The sequence below is a fragment of the Micromys minutus genome (assembly GCF_963924665.1).
Source record: "Micromys minutus genome assembly, chromosome: 21".
In the NCBI taxonomy this organism is placed as follows: domain Eukaryota; kingdom Metazoa; phylum Chordata; class Mammalia; order Rodentia; family Muridae; genus Micromys; species Micromys minutus.
The window spans coordinates 37,932,970-37,953,914 of NC_137956.1; the positions used below are offsets into that span (position 1 = coordinate 37,932,970).

Sequence of the window (20,945 nt, forward strand, 5' to 3'; positions counted from 1 at the left end):
ACTCTGAGCAATAGAGCATGACAGAAGTGAACTAAGTCAGTTGGGAGCCCCAAATTAGCCCACTTCTTGCTGTCTCCTAGCATGCATGAATAGATGAATAGCTAGTCAGTCTTTTAAAAGCACAAGCTACATGTTGAAGCCACAAGTCGATGTCCTAGTAACTAGTTCTTAATACCATATGCCTAGCCTTGCCAAATCTTTAGACGCCTATTGCCCCCACCCTACAGCTACCTGAGTGCAACAAAATTAAAAACTTTAAGAGAAAACTGAATAACTGAAACTATGGAAACAGTTAACAGTTGTTTAAAGCTTCTAGGCTGTTGGTGGTTTGTTATATAGGTAACTGGAATATAACTGCTATACTTTTTATTGAGTAAGAAATCCATTCTCATTAACTATGCAAAGGTAGAATAATTTGCTCTAGTCTTTTGTGTTATAATACAGTAAGAATGAAATGTATCATATAATTAGAAAGCAGCATTGTTAACGTGATCGACATGGTGTCAATTTCTCTTCCAATCTTCTACACTCAGCTCAGTAGTATCCTCTCTCTAACACTTGGTCCTTGCTATGCAGGTGCTCTGCTAGCTGGCTTTCGCCTATAACAACATCCTTCCTAAAATCTTACCCTACCTTTTATTGGTGAAATTGATTCTTTGAGTTCAAGATAAGAACCTAAAGTCACTGACTCAGTGGAAGTTCTATGTAGCCAGAGCTTGAACACTCTAACCACTGAATTAAACTGGCCTGTAACTACATGCGCCAGAAGTAGAGAAATGAGCTCCCATGTTGTAATAACTAGATGTGTGGTCAACATAACCAACAATAAAACAAAACAAAAATTTAAAAATGAATACAATGATGGACACTTGTAAAATTTCACAATACTGAGGACAAAGTGATGAACCATAAGCATTTGGGGAGACGACATATAAATACAAAGAACTACAGAACTGGCATGGTCAGACAGACAGCAGTGGCAGAACATGGAAAACGCTGAGGTCTTGCACAGGTCTGTAGGGTCTGCTTCTGTCGTTGTGTCTGTGTGACAGTCTCACTGGATGCTAAATCTTGAATGATCTCAAACTCTTGATCCTCCTGCCTCAACCTTCTGTGTACTAGCTTGTATAAGTATATATACCCACACCTAGCAAAAATTCTGTATCTTATTTGTAACAATTCTATATTCATCAAAGCTATCAGTCACAGATCAGAGCAGGCTAATACATTTTAAAATAAAAAATGTTAATTTTTATTTTACATGATTTTCTTTCAGAAAACTACTGATAAAGTGTTTTGTCAAATGAACAAATAAGCCAAAATTAAGGCAAAGGTGGTTTAGCCTAAGAGACAAAGGGACCTAGGAAAGAAACAAGGACATTTTTCAGGACATATTAATGTAGAAGGTGGCAGGGTTCCATAAAATATTACTGAGAAAAATTACATTTATTAAATACCTAATGTATTGAACATAGTCAATGGAGATTTAATTCCTGCTAAGAGGTTAGATTTTAGAAAATGAAGTAAATAAGATCAAGCAGTCAGTAACTGTGAAAAGAAGCAATACAAGAAAGGAAGCACAACCAGAGTTCCTTATCTATGAACATAATTACACACAGCATAACAATTGAATGTGACTCAAAAAAGAGTGACACAAAATTCATGAAAATAGTTACACAGACATTGTAACTACTGACTATTGACTCAAAAGGTGGTAATTTGGGATTTTGGACACAAGGCAGGAAAGGAATGTAGGTGCATAAGCATTCAGTTTAATTATTGTCTTTTACAATAGGAAAAGTTGTTAAGTTATACCTAAAGTTTAGAAAAAGCAACCATTAAGGGAATACTGTTTGAAATGTAAAACATTGAAGAAATAGCTAAAAGAAATAGAAAAAAGTAAATATAGAATTAGGAGTGGGAAGAAATGGCACCAGGACCCAAATTTAATTAAATGACCAGAAGTCCTTAGTCTCTAAATTTAAAATTCAGATTTACATTTAACTTTGACTGTTTTAAAAGATAAAATTGAATAATCCCAACTGTGAAAGGCCATTTTCCACTGCTCACCCCAAATGAATTATGATAGGACACAAAGTTGACTGTGAACACAGCCCTCACTCCTTACCAAATTAAATATTGATAATTGGAACTAGCAAATCTATCTAAGTACAATAACTCCCTGTCAGAATAACACAAAAGCCAGACAACTTATATGTCTCATTCCTAGTTCACATGAGGAATGAAATGCATTCCACAGCAGAAAGGGGCCCTGGAGAAAGCTCGTGTCTTAACTACAGCATGGCATTTGTCCACAGATAGCTTTCACATTGGAGACAGTACATATGGAGCAGGAATTGTAGCAGCTACCCTGCCAACCAAGCCCCTGACGGGTTCTCAGGCACCCTGTAGCAGTAAAGAAAACGGCAGAAGGTACATATTTACATCCACTTGTCTAGAAATACAGCAGTAGTCATTTCATACCAGGACCTCATACCGAGGAAACCCAAGAAGAGTTCCCTAACTTCTGTGGTATGCCTTGGTCTTTTCATTTAGAGGAAGGAAGGGAAAAGAGGGAGGGAGAAAAATAATAAATCTATCAGCAATTGTAGTTATCACGTCTTTGATTTTGTTCTCTCTTCAGGAGACACTGATCTGGACCTGGCCTCAAAATCCCATCTACTTTGCTAGATGAGCTTCTAAACATGGCCACCAGCAACCCACTGGGCAATAATATCAACCAACCCTTACGTGTGTATCTTACTTACATATAAGCACTCCTACCTAACAATAATGTTTTTTAACACCCAACTGGTAATCATAATCTTGGTTTGCATCTTACAGTCCCTTTATATCTTAACTGCTTGTGTATATAATTCCTCGTTTTTACCTGTTTCTAAGACCTATCATATACTGTATATTGCCATATTCTACATCTTCCTGATGAAACCAACCTTTACTTCTGAAGTATGTGCTGCTCTAAATAAGGTAATCAAGCCAGTGATAGTTGTTTTTTTTTTTTTAAAGATAGTTACTTACAAACTCCTAAACTTGAACTCAAAGGCTATCAAAATTCTGATGAAGTACAAGGTGTAAAACTATAAAGTTAATAATAATAATAAATAATAATAAAGTATTTTAACTTATCATGAAAAGCACATACTGTTATACTTAACTACATGCTGATGCAAAAGCATGGCTGTCATTTCCAACATGACATGAGTTCATTTATTCTGGAGCCAACTATGAAGGACCATGGAACAGGATTTTTCTACTTCTGGTTGTACTTTCATTTCCTTCAGCAATGTTTTGGCTTTCAGTATACAAATTTTTCACTTTCCCAGCTGACTTTATTCCTAAGCATCTTATTCCAACTCCCAAAGCCCCCAGAGTCTATATCAATCTCACAATGTTAAAAGTCCTAAGTTCAAAGTCTCTTCTGAGATCGATTCAATCACTTAACTATAACCTCTAAAGCAAGACGGGAAACCAGGCTGGTCAAACTCCAAACTCCTCATCTCCATGTCTGATGTCAAAGAGCTCTTCAGATCTCCAGCTCCTTTTTAATCCTTGTTGACTAAAACTTCTTTCTCCTTGGCTGGTTCAGTTTTCCTCAGCAGACACCTCAGGGCTCTGGCATCTTTAATATCTTGAGGTCTCCAACTCAATTCCATGTTCACAACTTCTTGTTCTTATGTCTGGGATACACATATGATCTTCTGGGTTCCTCCAAAAGGCTTGGGTCACTTTTCTAGCTCTGTTTTCTGTAGCACTCCAGGCTCTGGTTGACTCCATTCCACTGCTGCTCTTGTTCTTCATGATCCTTCCATGGTACTGACATCTCCAATACACTGGGGTCTTCCACTGCTACTAGTTTTCATCAATAGCCTCTAATAGGCTCTCTTCAGGGTGCCAAGCCTCAACTTCTTTGCATGACCCCTTCAGTTCTGGACCATCATCTACAACTGAGGCTGTACCTTTACCAATGGACTTCCCTGGCTACTCACAGTGCCAAGCCTCAGCTACTCTCCATGAACCCTTCATGCCTTCAAAACTAGTACTACTAGCTGATTCTTATACATTACTAAGTCCAGCTAAAGCACAGGTACAATCTTGGCTATCTCTAGAACAGTTTCTTTGTGCTCTCAGAAAATACTTCCCAGATTTTACCTCAGTTATATGGGTCTCTTCTTAATCGCCAATAATTTCTTACCCCCAGCTAACCAGCATCAATTGTCCCAATAGTCTCCCCTTCTCTTCTTGACTATAAAAAGCCAAGTCAAATGGCCAAAGCTGTTGAGTTCAGCTGCTCACTGGGGCTGGAATATGGCCCCCTTATTCTATTATATTATCACAAGTTTCTGTTTTCCAACTCTCACTGTATAACTTTGGCTGTCCTGGAATTTGTTCTGTAGACCGACCTTGAACTTAGAGGTACTGAATTTTGTTACCTGGCTTTCTTACATCTGAGATGGTCATAAGATTTTCCTCTTTCTTTTGCTAACATGCCACAAATCCCAAAAGATATGAGTTATTTAATGAAACTTTCAGTGTCACTCACAAGTTTTATCTCCCAATTAGTTATTGGCCAGACAAACACAGACTATTGCTATTGTTCTTGGTTGTTTATCATAAATAGATAGTAAGACCCTATTTGCTAAAAACACAGCACATTTTCATCAAAGAACATAAAGAAATCAACACTAAACTCAATGGGAAATTCCCACCCTGCTAGCTAGCTTTTATTGTGTTGAAAAATACTATGCAGGCTACTAGGGGAGAGGAAGGAAAAACATCAATGGTCTGACCCAGGACTGAACATTGCCCAACTGATTTCCTGATTAAATTTGAGGTCTGCTCCACAGGAGATAATTTAATGCCTATTCCTGCAAACTTTGTAAGAACTCATAGCTAGGAAGCCACAGGCACCTAGAGACAACCTACTGGTGTTATTTTATTAAAGGAGCATGTTGTGGAACTCCAATCTAAATATTTATGTTTATATACACAAATTTTGTGCTGTTTTCAACCCTAATTAGACAAACTTCTAATTATAGTGGGGAGTAGTTAACACAGAGACTTGGGTATAGGACAAAGTGCTAAGAATAAGTTGACTGTGAGCACTCAACCACAGATGGAAAATATATACCAATCCCCTTCCTCAATGCTCAAGGATCATCATAGAACAATAGGCACAACAAATCTAAGAGCTAGAGAATAGGGAGGAGTGCTATGACATGTTGGCCTTTAGATATGACATAGCTATTCCAACGAGCCAGTATAAAAAACATTTTTTTTAAATGTTCATCAGCTTTAGCTATCAGGGAAAGGCAAATGAAAAAAATCTGGGATTCCATTGTATACCTGTCAGAATGGCTAAAAGCAAAAATACAAGTGACAGCTCATGCTGATTAGAATGTGAAGCAAAGGAAACACACCTTCATTGATGGTGGGAGTAAAAAGTTATACAGCAACTTTGGAAATCAATATGGCAGTTTCTTAGAAAATTAGGAATCAATTTACCTCAAGAACTAGCTATACCACTCCTGGGTATATACCCAAAGGATGTTCTACCTTACCATAAAGACAGTTGTTCAACTATATTCATAGCAGCTTCATTCATAATAAACAGAAATTAAAGATAACCTAAATTTCCCTCAAACAAAAAACTAATAAAGAAAATGTGGTGCATTTACACGGTGGAATATTACTCAGTTGTTTATAAGAATGGCATCATAAAATTTTAGAAAAAAAATAATCCTGAATGAAATAGTGCAGATGCAGAACGACATACATTGTACTACTCATGTATATGTGAGCTGCAAAGTAAAAGAGAATCATGCTACAATCCATAGACTCAGAGAAGCTAAGTAACAAAGAGGGCTCAAGAGGGGGAATGCATAGATTTCCCTAAGAAAGGGAAATAGAATATATTTTGGGGGTGGATTGGGGGTGGATGAGGATGGAAATAGGAGGGCAATGGAAATTTCCATGAATCTATAAGGGTGACCCTAGCAAAAACTCGTGGCAAATGGGGGATACAGGGCTTAAATCTTCAATAGCCAGGAAAGGCTTCCAGTTGGAGGAATTGGGACATTGATGCAGCCACAAAACATTAGGCCTACAAATCTGTCCTGTCTGCAAGATGTATTGGGGTAAAGGTGGCACAGAACTTGTGCGAGTGGCCAACCAACTCTTCCAACTTGAGACCCATGCTCCAAGAGGGAGCTCATGACTAACACTGCCTGGAGGGCCAGGCTGGGTAGCCCAGAAACCTACAATAGAACCAAACAAGTCAAGCAAAACAAACAAACAAGCAAGCAAACAGATACATAAATAAATAAATTTTATAAAACATTTTAGAAGTTAATGAAATGTTCCTAATGATACTCTGCTATACTTGTAGACCAGAGCCTAGCATAACTGTCATCAGAGAGCCTTCAACCACCAACTGTTCAGAACAGATATAGAGACTCCCAGCCAAACATTAGGGGGAGCTCAAGGAATCCACTAGAAGAGAGAGGAGGAAGGATAATAGGAGCCAGAGAGATCCAGGACACTGGAAGAAAATGACTCACAGAATCAACTAACCTGTTCAAGTCTTTTGCATATATGCTATGGTTATATAGTGTGGTGTTCTTTTGGGACATTGAACAGTGTGAGAGAAGACTATCTCTGACTCTTGCTTGTTTTTAGAACCTTATTCTCCTACTGGGTTACCTAGTCAAGCCTTAATGTGAAGAGATGCACCTAGCCTTATTGCAACATAATATGCTATATTTGGTTATTATCCCTGGGAGGTTTGCCCTTTTCTATAGAAAAGGAAGAGAAGTGAATCTGGAAAAGTGGGAGAAGAGGGATTGGAAGGGGAAACTGTGGCTAGAATCTAATATACAAGAGAGAAAGACAGACAGACAGAAACAGAGACAGATTAAATAAATTTCTAACCCAAACAAACTTAATAATATGTAAATGTAAATATCTGTAGTAACATGTACATTCAAGAAATATGAAAAATAATTAGGATTTCTTTATCATGTGGTGGGGTTATTTATTTATTTATTTTGATTATATGTCCTAAAGAGGCCTTGCAATCAGGTCTGATAAAATGAGTGTGATTTCCAGGACCCACATAGTAGAAGCAAAGAACTAACTCCTGTAAATTGTCCTCTAACCTCCACACACACACACCACACACACACAATGGCACTCATGTACCCACTGATAAGAGAAGTGCATACATGCACACACACACACACACACACACACACATACATACACACACACACATACATACATACACTAAATTTTTAAAAATGTAATTTAAAATATTTTAAAGAATCTAGATCCAGTTAATCTAGGATTGACTGTACAAGCTAGTGTTCATGTTATTAGGATCATAAACACAAAATCCTATTTCTACCTGTGCAAATGACTACAAGAACAATATTAAACTTCTCTGCGCAAAGCTGCATGCTAGCACTCTTGCTAAGGATAGAAGATGGTCACCTTCCTTAGAGGTAGCAAAAGGATTAATGAATTAATTTCTAGTAAATTCAGCTTCTTTGTAGAATGCACAAGAGATATAAATGATTATAAAAATGATTATATAAAGCTCATCTGTATATATCCACATGTTATTTAACATGGCCCTTCATATATGATAATGACATGATTTTGAAGCAATCTGTAACAAAATAAGACATATGAAACAATTGAACTCCCAAGAACAAACCTGAAGAAATGTGATGCATAGATACATATACACATATGTACACATACACAATGACATTCTAATAATACATCAGAGAGAATGGAATTATAGCATTTTCAGAAAACCAGATGGAGACCCAGTAAGATGGTGCATGCCTTTAATCCTAGAACTTCAGAGATGGAGGCAGGTGGATATCTGTGAGTTTGAGGCTAGCCTAGTCTACAAAGCATGTTCCAGGACAGCCAGGGCTGTTACACAAAGAGACCATCTTGGGGGGGGGAGATTAAAACAAAAAAAAATTTTAAAGATTATTTGGCAGCTGGAGAGATGGCTCAGCAGTTATGAGAACTGGCTGCTCTTCCAGAGGTCCGGAGTTAAACTTCCAGCACACACATGGCAGCTTACCACTGTCTATAATGGTATCCAATGCTGTTACGGTGTACAAAAGTACATGTAAACAAAGCACCCAAATATGTAAAATAAACAAACAAACATCAGAAAACTAGATCGAACTATAGGCTACATTACAAAAGATAAAAATATTGCATGCTTCTTCTCATGTGGAGTCCAGAATTTTTTTTTAAAAACACAAACATGAAGATGATGTACGGCAGCCTTCTGCAACAGTGTCCGGGAAATACACAAGGACAGCTAGAGAACAACCAACCTATATGGTGGGTGACATCAGGAAAACAAAATAGGGAACCATAGAAAACAGAACAAAAGCATCCAAACTCATTCCAAAAACCTTAACCCTAATTAGAAAATGCTCTCCTCCCAGGACCAAGGAGAGTGCAGTTGCAGAGGATCAGAACTACTACTTTTGAGAAAGTTGGAGCCTCAGAAAATTCACATTGTACTTTCAGTGATACATAATTCAAAGAGGGAAGAAGAGCAGGAGTGACTGAAAAGCTGTCAGAGGCATGGCAGAGGGAGAGAAGGTGCTGGGAAAATCCTCTTCTTAGCATTCAGCCTGCTAAGTGAAATAAAGCTATTTTTAAACGACCTCTGCCTGCTGAGTCAGCAACCAGGTAGTTGTAGAGACACAGAAATTTAACTTCAAAGCTCACTCTGGAAACCCAGAACAGGTGTGATGGGCAAAAACAAGTGAGACTTGATCTACAGTTCTCTACATAGAAAGAAAAAACTTAATCAGAAATTTGTAGTGTGTTCTGCAAAGTGCAAATCTAACCTAGGCCATAGTTTGGAATGGGACGTACAAAGAAAGGCACCACATCTACAAGCCACCCAGATGATGACTGTTTAGAGACAAGACCAGCACTCAGCCTGCCCACACACTGGGCTGTACAAAGGCAGAACAGCACATGTACCTCACCTCAGCAAAGAACAGCACAGAAGCAGGAACATAACCCAGAGATCACATACAAACAAGGCTAGCCCCTGAGAATATGTCAGGAACTCTATACTCCTTACTAAAACTATTTCCTTTGCTTCTATACTCCCATTATTTAGTATGTAATTTTAATTTACAGGATAAACTTAGTCCTGTCCCCCATTTGTGGGACTTTCTAAAGTACACAGATGGTTCTTGATTGGGGGATACCCTTCCCTCAGCCTTCTAAGCACAGGTTTGTCTTAGGTTTGACTGCACTTCTCTACCTTTTTTCCTTTATTCCACATTTACCTGGAGCTGCCTACTTCTTTATTCCCTTTATCTTACTATTCTTCCCTTCTTTGTACTTTCCCTTTTTCTTTTTCTCTTCCTTCTCTCCTTTCATCCTTTCCTCTAATTCTAATCACTAGCCCTGCTCTCCTTATTTCCTTTCCATTCCTATGCTTAGAAACTGATGCCTTAGGACAAAGCCAAGCCATCTTTGCAATTTTACTCCCTCCCCTCTTTAAACTGGTTATTGCTGTATTTTAATGGTGGGCCTATTCACAGGTTGTAGTTAGTTCAAAGATAATGTTTTACTCTTCAGAGTAGTGCTGGAGCTGGGTACAGTGGCATATACCTTTAATCCCAGCCCTTGGGAGGCAGAGAGATAAGATAGTTCTCTTGAGTGTGAGGCCAGCCTGGTCTATAAAGAGAATACTAGGACTACCCGGACTATACAGAGACTATGTCTCAAAAGAAAAAAAAAAATCCCATATGTGATAAAGAGCCCAGAACATTCTGGAGATCCAGAAAGGAGTCCTAAGTATATGAGCTGGTGGGTTAGCTACTGAGCTACTGTTCAGTACAATAGGTTGGCCTTGAAAATAACTACCATGTCATCATATAGAGACCAAGCTTGGCCAGGTCCAGACAACCTAAGTAGGTTGGAAAAATAAGTGAGTCAGACTCCTTGATACCAAAATCTGTTTCACTGCTTCCTCTCCCTCAATCCATGTCTGTGGCTTCCTTAAATGTTCCTTGTGGCCAGTTAACTGAAAAAGAAAAATACTAAAGCCTGTCACAAACAAACAGATGGGGTCTCCACAGTATGTTTATGCCAACCCAAAATGAAAATGTTGAAGCATATTACAGATCACCTGAAGAAGCAGTGTACAGAAGAATGATGAGAAATACCCTCATGGTGAACAGAATTTTGAGCGATATATTTGGGTTATTCACTGTATTTAATATGAATGATAAATACATATAGACACTGAATCATGAGAACTTCTAAAAGTGTTGCTGGGCAGTAAGACTTACAGGAAGACAAATGAAGATCAGTAAAGAAAATATGGGATAAAAAGAATATGGATCTATATAACTTGACTTGAACATTAACCTAAAGAGATTCTAAGTCCTACCAGGATATTTTCACATTAACTGGGAAAATGAATAATCTTTTTCTTTTAGCTGTCCTACTAATAGCCTTGCTCAATAGGCCCACAGCAAGATGGCCAGGGTTGGCAGGAACAGAAGCTGCCCAGTCTCAACAACACTGATTTCTCCTTATTGAAGGTTGTATGGCTAATGCTAATGATGAATACTGAATCAACCAACAGTAAAAACCAGCACTTGATTGACATTGGTATGACATTATTTCTCTTGGGATTGTTGTAAGAGGTAGATTAAATTGGAGTTTTTAGGGTGAGGAGTACAGATCCAACCTTACTGAACAGGAATATATTACATAGATTTGTCTTCTTTGGCAATCATTTTTCCAGCATCACTATTTATTGACTCAAATGGGATTATGACTATAGACTAACTGCTCATTGAGTGATCATGACATTACACTTTGCTCCACAGTCAAAATACATGAGTTGAAAAATCAAGGTGTCAGAGTGGGGCTAGACTCACTCAATATCATTCCAATTGTCCATTTGTAGAAATTTAAAATTCTCACCTCAGAAACTCTGAACTGTAGCTTATATAGATAGTAGTCCCCATGAGAAGATCATGTTGAAATAAATGACACAAAAATTGTTCCTATATCCCAGCACTTATGAGACTGAGGCAAGAGAATCAGAAGTTAAGGACCAAGCAGTGCTACTCAGTAAGTTACAGGAAAGCCTGGGATAGATAACAATACCCTAACTAAATATAACACATATCTATAAACAAACAATTCAATAAAGGGTTAAATGTTGTAAATCAGAAAAAAATTATATAAACTATATGAATATTACATAAATCTACATTTATTAAATTTTTTATACCATAGATTTCAGTGAACTAATTTAGCAATAGACAGAATACTTTAGTTTCTTGGCATATCTTGAATAGAAAAGGTAATAGGAGTAGCTTCAAAGCCTAGTATGGTCTACGGTGTGTCTATAAAATTAAGAATAAAAGCAATTCTGGGAAATAAATGCCTTGGTCTAGCAATATTCATGATCAGCAATAATCAGATTGTTTTAGGAAACAGGAGAAAGATAACCTTTGTTTGTGGTTTCGAATGAGCTTATATTTTTCATGTGTTTGTTAGTTTTATTCAAGACAACGTTTCACTATGTAGCTCTAGCTGTCCTGGAACCACAATGGAGACCAGGCTGGCCTGGAACTCAGAGATAGCCCTTCCTCTGTTCTGCCTCCCAAATATTGGAGCTCATAGTTTAAAAAATATATTATTTGGAACATAAATACCTGCTTAAAATTGGACACTCTTGTGTTTTGTTTGGGGTTTTCTTGAGAGGGGGTGTTGCCTATACTATTGGCTGTCCTGGCACTTGCTCTGTAGATCAGGCTGGCCTAAAACTTTGAGATCTTCCTGCCTCTGCCTACAGAGTGCTGGGATTAAAGGTGTATGTCACCACACCTGGCTGACAAACTTATTTTGACATAAAAACATAATCATGTATTTTCTACAAATGAAAGCTCTTAAATAATCATTATATAAAAATAAGCATGCCAAACAGGGAGATTGTGGTTTGATGTCTCAGAGAGATGAGGTTTTTCTTTTATAAATCATATTATATTCTTATATGTCATATTATGCAAATAACCTTATCTTAATGAAACCCATTTTATCATGTTCATTTATTTCTATATACATAAAACCTTCTCAAGTGATAGAACTGCTCTGCCAGTAGTTATCATATATGTTAGTAAATAAAGAATAAAGAATTCTATAAACATAATTTATCCATTGATTATACCTTGTATGACCTCAGCATATTGTCACACCTCAAACCCAATTAACTACTAGATTTCCTCATTCTGAGGATGTTATATAAGCAGAATCAGAGTATATTCAACTGTTTTCTTACAACTCTTATGCAAAATGATACCTCTGAGATCAATCCAGATTGCTGGAAAGTTCCATTAACTAATTGCTTTCTTGGTTTTTTTTTTCTTTCATTTTCTACTGTATAAATCAAAAAAGACAAACAAAAGCTCTAAGATGATTTAAAATAACAAAGTTATCTTTCTCCTTTTTCCTAAAACAACGCAATTGTGACTGATTATCAGTATAGCTAAGACAGAACATTTATTTCTCATTGTAAAATATTTGGTGTTTTACCAGTTTTATGCTTTAAAAAGGTTTTATGGACATACATAAATTAGTTCTTATGTTAAGTTTTTACTTCTCTAGGGTAAGTACACAAAGCTGGATGCCATATTAAATCCTTGTTGATTTTACAAGACAATACAAGTTTTCCAAATAGCTGTACTATTCTACATTTTCATCAGCAATACAGAAGAGAACCTGATCTACATCTCTACCATGACTTGGTATTAGCAGTGTTCTTTATTTCATTTTTTCAAATAGGTGCATATTTTACTACATTCTACTACAGCCTTGCTTTGCATTATTTTAATTATTAATGAGAAGAAAAATATTCATGAAATTACTGGCTATCTATGTGCACTTCTGAAAAGTTTCTGCTAGTTTTTTTGTTCATTGGATAATTGAATAATTTCAGTATTTTTCAGCTTAGAGAATGCAATATGTATTTTTTCTTTTTTTTTATTGGATACTCTTTGTCTTTACATTTCAGGTGTAATCCCCTTTTCACCAATCTCATACCCTCTCCCATTGCCTCCATGAAGGTGCTCCTTCTCACAACTTCACTCTCCCAACTCAACTCCTTAGCATTCCCCTACACTGGGAAAAAGAGCCTTCACTGGATCAAAGTCCTCTCCCCTCTTTGATGCCAGAGAATGATGTCCTCTGCTGCATATGCACCTGGAACCATGGGTCTCTCCATAAAAACTCATTGGGTAATGTTTTAGTTCCTGGGAGCTGTTGTGGGTTTGGTTAGTTGATAATTTTGTTTTACACATGGGGTTGCATACCCTTTCAGCTCCATCAGTCCTTTCTCTAGCTCCTTCATTGGGGTCCCTGTGTTCAGTCTAATGGTTAGCTGGAAGCATCCTCCTCTGTATCAGTATGGTTCTGGCAGAGCCTCTGAGGAAGCATCCATATCAAATTTCTGCCAGTAAGCACTACTTGGCATCAGCAATAGTGTTTGGGTTTGGTGGCTGCATATGGGATGGTTCCCCAGGTGAGGCAGTCTCTGGATGATCTTTTCTCTAATCCCTGCTCCTCTATTTGTACCAGTATTGTCTCCCATGAGTGTTTTGTTCTTCCCTCTAAGAAAGACTGAGGCATTCACCTTCTGGCCTTCCTTCTCTTTGAGCTTTATAAGTTCTGTGAGTTGTTTCTTGGGTATTCCAAGCTTTTGGGGCTAGTATCCGCTATCAGTGAGTACATACCGTAAGTGTTCTTTTGTGATTGGGTTACCTCACTCAGGATGATATCTTCAAGTTCCATCCATTTGCCTAGGACTTTCATGAAGCCATTTTTTTAATAGCTGAGTAATACTCCATTGTGTAAATGTACAACAATTTCTGTATCCATTCCTCTGTTGAAGGATAGCTGGGTTCTTTCCACCTTTTGGCTATTATAAATAAGGCTGCTATGAACATAGTAGAACATGTGTCCTTGTTAGATGTTGGAGTTTCTTTTGGGTATATGCCAAGGAGTGGTATAGCTGGGTCCTTAGGTAGTACTATATGCTGAGGAACTGCCAGGCTGATTTCCAGAGTGGTTGTACCAGCTTAAAACCCTACCAACAGTCAAGGAGTGTTCCTCTTTCTCCACATTCTCGCTAGCATCTGCTGTCACCTGAAGTTTTGATCTTAGTCATTCTGACTGATGTGAGGTGGTATCTCAGGATTGTTTTGATTTGCATCTCCCTGATGACTAGGAATGTTGACCATTGTTTTAGGTGCTTCTCAGTCATTCGATATTCCTCAGTTGAGAATTCTTTGTTTAGCTCTGAACCTTATTTTTAAGAGGATTATGTGATTCTCTAGATTCTAACTTCTTGAGTTCTTTGTATATATTGGATACTAGCCCTCTAGCAGATGTAGGATTGGTAAAGATCTTTTCACAATCTGTTGGTTGATATTTTGTCCTTTTGACAGTGTCCTTTGCCTTACAGAAACTTTACAATTTCATTGTAGATTGTCCTGAAGCTGTTTGTATTTTAATGTTAATTCCACTTCCCCAAGAAGGGCCTGCCTAGACTCCAACTGAACCTTCCCATTTTATTTAGTAAAATAAAGGAAAACCAGTGACTTGGCAGGCCAAGGGAGGTGGAGAGGGCTAAGAGGTCTGAGGAGGTCAGAGAGGACGAGAAGAGGTCGTGGCAAGATGGAGGTTCCCAAGGACCAGCTAGACCCAGGTGATATTGATTGGTGTTAAATATCTATGAACATTAAGGATTTTATAGGTCTAGTATCTCATATAGAAGGGCAGTTTGTATCTTTGTCTACTTGAGGCAATCTTGTTTTGTAGAGGGTTTGTGGATTGAGAGTTGAAAATATAAACCTGTATGAAAAACTATCGGACTGTAGACTTGTATTTATGTGTGATTTTGGTATACAGAAACACCCTGGGACAGAGGCAGAGAACAGGTGGTAGAAAATCGTCAGGGAAGGGAGTTCCATAAACAAGTTGGGCCGTGGTGGTGGCTTGGACCGGTCGCCATAGATGTTTGCGGCTCTGAACTAAAACCAGGCCTGAGGAGTGAGACCTCAGGGCCAATAAAGAAATAAACCACTTTTATATTTTCTTAATATTTACTACAACATTTCATGAGGCCCCATTTGTCGATTCTTGATCCTAGAGCATAAATTCTGTTCAGGAAATTTTCCTGTGCCTATGTATTCTAAGCTATTCCTCAGTTTCTGTTCTATTAATTTCAGTGTACCTGGTTTTATGTGGAGGTCTTTGATCCACTTGGACTTAAACTTTGTACAAGGAGATAAAAAAGGATCAATTTGCATTCTTTTGCATGCTGACTGCCAGTTGAACCAACACCATTTGTTGAAGAGGCTATCCTTTTTCCATTGAATGTTTTTAGCTCCTTTGTCAAAGATCAAGTGACCATAGGTGTGTGGGTTCATTTCTGGGTCTTCAATTCTATTCCACTGATCTATCTGCCTGTCTTTGTGACAATACCATGCAGCTTTATATATTTTAAATACACCTCTTTTTAGGGATGTGTGATGAAATTTATTCTACTCTGTAGTTCTATCTTTTCATTTGCCAGGGTGGTTCACACAGTGAAACAGGTTTTACTATCTACTGTCAAGTTGTTATTGGGAATTACACTTTTACTGCCCCTAGCAAGTCCCTTCCCCTTTTACTCTATCGGCTGGAATCTTTTGGTATATGGTTTATTGCTTCTGTCCAGAATTCTGTTACAATGCTATTATCAGCAAACAGTGACAACAAAATACTAGCAAGGATCTGGAGAAAAGGTTAATATAAACGTAACTGGTAGAAATGACAATTAGTACAGCCAAAACAATGCTAAAGACTAATGTGCTTACACTATTATCTTGCCTAGAATTCAAACCTAAAATGGGTTGTATTTAGCTCATCTTGCTCAGAATTCAAATTCTGTTACCCATTTTTAGTATATAATTATTTGTATATTTTATCATTTTCTTCTCTGTTTCTAAAGGGTTTTATTATTGTTTCTCTTTATTGGCCAAGTTACTTAATGTCTGGTTCATTGCTGGTGGATCCATTTATTGAGAGGTAAGAGGATACTGATAAGCTCTGATCCAATTAATAGGTTATTGTCTGATGAATTCATAAAGTAGACTTAGGAAAAGACTGAAGAAGTAATTCGATGGAGGAGCACTTTTGGAAGATATATCTTGTTTTGGCACCTTCCAATCTGTTTCTTTTTGCCTGCAATCTGCCATTTTCTTCCACTATATTATTTCTGTAAGGAGGCATTGTTATGCTCAGGCCCAGAAGCAATAAAGCAAAGAGGACCATGAACTGGAAGTGCTAAAGTCACAACCCAGGATAAATCTTCCTTCTTTCTTTCCTTCCTTCTTTCTTTCTTTCCTTCCTTCTTTCTTTCTTTCCTTCCTTCTTTCTTTGCCTTATCACAGAGATGACAAGTAACTAACACACATTTCTAATAACTTTTCAATTAACTGCCAGAGTGACAGTGTTATAGAGTATATGTTATTTTAGTGGAATGGTTGTAAGAAACCATTAATTGATTGACCTAAAACACTATTAAGATGATAACAATAAAGTTAATGAAATCTTAAGTATTTTATTCATTCAGTAAACACCTGTTTATAAAAGCATATACTGACATGCAACTTATAAGACAGCTAAGATTCCTAGTTATGGAACTTACATTTTAATCATCAGGTCAGAATAAATGTGCCATATGCATTAATATATTAAAAATGTGTTCTGTCAGGTTAAAAAACTCAATGATTTCAACTATTTCAATGATAAGCAGAACATTCATTTAGAAACTGACAATATTTTAAAAATTTCTTTTTTTCTTACAACTTTATTTAAAAAAGAGATACATGTACAGATTTTTAAAAGCATTTTGGCATAACACTATATGAATAAATTTTTGCCAGTACTTAATTCTTTTAGAGGTTTGATAGCATGCATTGAAATCTTACTAGTTTCCATAAGCATGAAGTACATGTAGAACAGAACAGAACATGGAAACAGTCAGAGTTTTCTTGGTGTGTATAGATTAAACATAATGAGCTTTGAAGACCAAAAATTGCCACAAGGCTATCTTTTTAGCTCTTGAATTATTAATGATTTAAGGTCCAGGTGTACCACACTCTGAGAGGGTGCTATACACTTTTTTTTTCTAAGAAGGACTGAGTATTTTAAAATTTCAAACTGGAGAATTGGAAGCAAGGCGGAGTTTCTTTCTCTTGGTACAGCAGAACTTTACTGTTCTATTAAACTGTAATTAACTACTTACCACATATAGTTGTTTCCACAGACTGGCCCATTCTTGTAGAGTTGTTGTAACTTCAGTCACAATAGAATCTTCCAGTGGAACCACGGTTTCATACTGCCTAGAACCAAAATCACAGCAGCCACATTATCTTTAATAAAATCTTATATGTCACTTGTTCCATTTTTCAATGCTCTAAGCACAAATATTAAAGTCATGAAAACATAAAGAGAAACACAGATAACTGTTCAGACAACTTTGTACAGTGATAGTATAAAATGGTGTAATTGGGCTAAATTAATGTAAAAATATTTGGTTTATTTTCCTAAAAGCAATTTCCTATTGCTTTTAGAAAAACAACCTAGAAAACATTTGGGTTTGTTTTGTTTTGTTATTTTTAGCATATTCTTAAAGTATCACATTTGTTTCCTCTAAAAAACAGAAACAGAGCATTGTAAAAGTCTTGCTTAGATACATTTTTATTTTATTTTTTTATTTTCACATAGGTTTATTATACAGTTTTTATCATATTGATTACCCACCATTTTTTTCTTCCCTTGTTCTCTCCCTCTGGTCAACTTTTGTCAAATAAAGCCCGTTAGTTCTATTTCTATTTCCTCCTTCCTTCCTCCCCTCTCTCCCTCTCACTCCTTCTCTCTCCTTCCCTCCCTCCCTACCTCCCTCCCTTCCTTGGGTGGCTGGATTTCCTTCTATTCTCCTTTCTTTAGATACATTTTTAGAATCACTTGTACCTTTAACGTTTTCTGGAATGCCAAGTAGTTTATAACCTAGACATAAAGATCTGAATAAATTCACAGTTCCCAGTATACTGTTTGGTGATGGTATTCTCCTGAAACCAGGTAGGTAAGACTGGAGTTGGTGACTTTACATTCAAATGGGAAGACAGAAATAGAAAGCTCCAAGGAACACACAAGAAAGTTAAAATGACACAAATGAAGTATTAAAATAAGATGCTAATAACCAATTCCAAAATGACAATTAACTACAATTGAAAACGAACTGACAAGCAGGGCTGGCTGGGCTGTTGTGAGGGTGATTCATGGTGCCATGAAAGACAGGGGTGAAAGGGGAGAAAGCCCATTCATATGAGTAACTTGCCATCAGATTTATATCCTGCTAGATCCAGGGCATTTTTCTTATTAAACAAAGAAACATCTTGCTATATCTAAAGCCAAAGGACCACAGAGATTATATGAACCCAATTAAAGGTTGTAGCAAGCTATACCATAAATGATTAAAGCTCAAAACCACATGATGTGTTTTTGAACAAATGATCTTAAATAGAGATTAGGTCCCAAACAGTCTTCTGCAGGAAATGTACCTTAACAATACTGTGTTTATTCAGTACTTTAGAGAAGACCTAAATAAGTCAAGCATCAAGTATACCTGTGAATTCTATATAGATATATTTAGGCAATAAGAAAAGAGTCTGTTTTATTTCTGACTTTAATAATTAAAAAAAAAAAAACCAGACCTAGAACGAAGGAAGGAGGGAAGGAAGGAAGGGAGGGAGGAAGGAAACAAAACAAGCAGGTCAATAAAATGAGAGAGGACCATAAACAAGTAAGAAATTTGGGGCCTGGGAGTGTGGTGCAGCAGTAAAGGAATTAGTTATCCATGGCCCCGAGTTTGGTCTTCAATATGCATAAAAATGTAACTAAGTTCTATAAGATATACAGATATATGACTACAGAATCTTAAAATCAAATTAACAGAAACAGGATACAAAGTTGGTTTACCAAAAATGAAGAAAATAAAAAAATTCACAGAGTATATTTTCAGTTATTAATGAATAAACTCCAGAGACCTAATGGCTACATGGTTGTTAAAATTGACAATAATACCTTATAAAATTCAACTTTGGTTAAAAAAATTAAGTATTCTATTTTCTAACTGCATACAAATAATTTAAGTATGTAAGGTGATAGGCATATTAATTATATAGTTACACACTAATAAAACTATAAAAACATGTCAAATTTCATACTAAAGAATTAGTAAATGGAAAAAAAAATAATTCAATACCTCTTCATTATAAAGAATTTGGAGAGGTCAGTGTCACAGGGCCTATACCTAAACACAATAAAGGCAGTATATGGCAATCCGATAGCCAACATCAAATTAAACCAAAAGAAACTTTTTTTTAAACACTCAAGATTTTATTCCCCTCCAGTCTATCCTTCTACTGTTCCACATCCCAGACCTCCTCACGACCCTACCACCTCCACAAGGCTGTCCCCACCCCACCCATCCTGCCAGACCTCTAAACTCCCTGGGGCCTCCAGTCTGTTGAAGGTTAAGTGCATCTTCTCTGACTGAACCCAGACCTGAAAGTCCTCTGCTGTAGATATGGTGGGGGACTCATATTAGCTGGTGTATGCTGCCTGGTTGGTGATCCAGTGTCTGAGAGATCTCAGGGGTCCAGGTTAATTAAGACTGCTGGTCCTCTTACAGGTTCTTCTTCCTCAGCTTCCACCAGCTTTTTCCTAATTCAACCACAGGGGTCAGCAGCTTCAGTTGGTTGGGAGCAAAGAGCATCTGACTCTTTCAGCTTCTTGTTGGGTCTTTCAAAGGGCACTCATGATAGGTCCCTTTTGGTGACACCCCCCCCCCCATAGCCTCAGTAATGGTATCAAGCCTTGGGGCCTCCCTTGAGCTGGATCTTCTTTTGGGTCTTTCCCTGGACCTTCTTTTGCTCAGGCTCTTCTCCATTTCCATCCCTCCCAGGTCTCTGGTACATTCTGGAGATCCTCCCAACATCCTATCTCCCAGGGTCCCCTGTTTCCATTCTTTCTGCTGGCCCTCAGGGCTTACAGTCCACAAAACTCAAAAAGGTCAACAAGCTGAAGGGCCCCGAGTTGAGAATGCCTCAGTCCCACTTGGGACAGAGAAGAAAGCAACCACAAGGGAGGAGAGAGGGAAGAACTTGGGAAGAAAAGGGAATGGGGGCGGGGAGAGGAACACAATCTAGTATTGGGTAGGGGAAAAGGACTGAAACCAAGAGGAATTTTTTTTTTAATTCCACTGAAAGCAAGAACAAAACAAGGCTGCCTGCCCATTCCCTCCCTATTTATAGTACCTGAAGTTTTACCTAGAACAGTGAGACAACTAAAGGAGATCAAGGAGATACAAATTGAAAAAGTCAAAGCATCACTATTTGCAGATGATGTGACTGTATTATATGTAAGCAACCCCAAAAACCAGAGAACTCCTACACCTTCAGCAAAGTGGCTAAATACAAAATAACTTAAAAAATAGTTAGTAGCCCTTCTTTATACAACTGATAATTAGGCTGAGAAAGAAATTGGGAAAACAATAACCTTCACGATAGCCACAAATAATATAAAATATCTTGGTGTAACTCTAACCAAGAAAATGAAAAAACCTGTATGACAAGAACTTCAAGTCTCTGAAGAAAGAAAGTAAAAAAGAACCTAAGAAGATTGAAAGATCTCCCATGCTCATTGATTGGTAGAATCAACATAGTGAAAATGGCCATCTTACCAAAAGCAATTTATAGATTCAATGCAATCACCACCAAAATTCTTTACTGTCCTTGAAA

The 20,945-nt window shown here is 37.3% G+C and overlaps 1 protein-coding gene across 1 annotated transcript in view; it reads right to left on the bottom strand.

Moving 5' to 3' along the window:
- The window catches only part of DOCK3 (dedicator of cytokinesis 3), a 331,413-nt gene that overhangs the window by 200,972 nt on the left and 109,496 nt on the right, over positions 1-20,945 (bottom strand). The window contains exon 5 of the mRNA XM_080933917.1: positions 17,387-17,483. Coding sequence (XP_080790043.1) covers positions 17,387-17,483 — 97 coding nt within the window. The remainder of the gene's footprint in view (positions 1-17,386; positions 17,484-20,945) is intronic.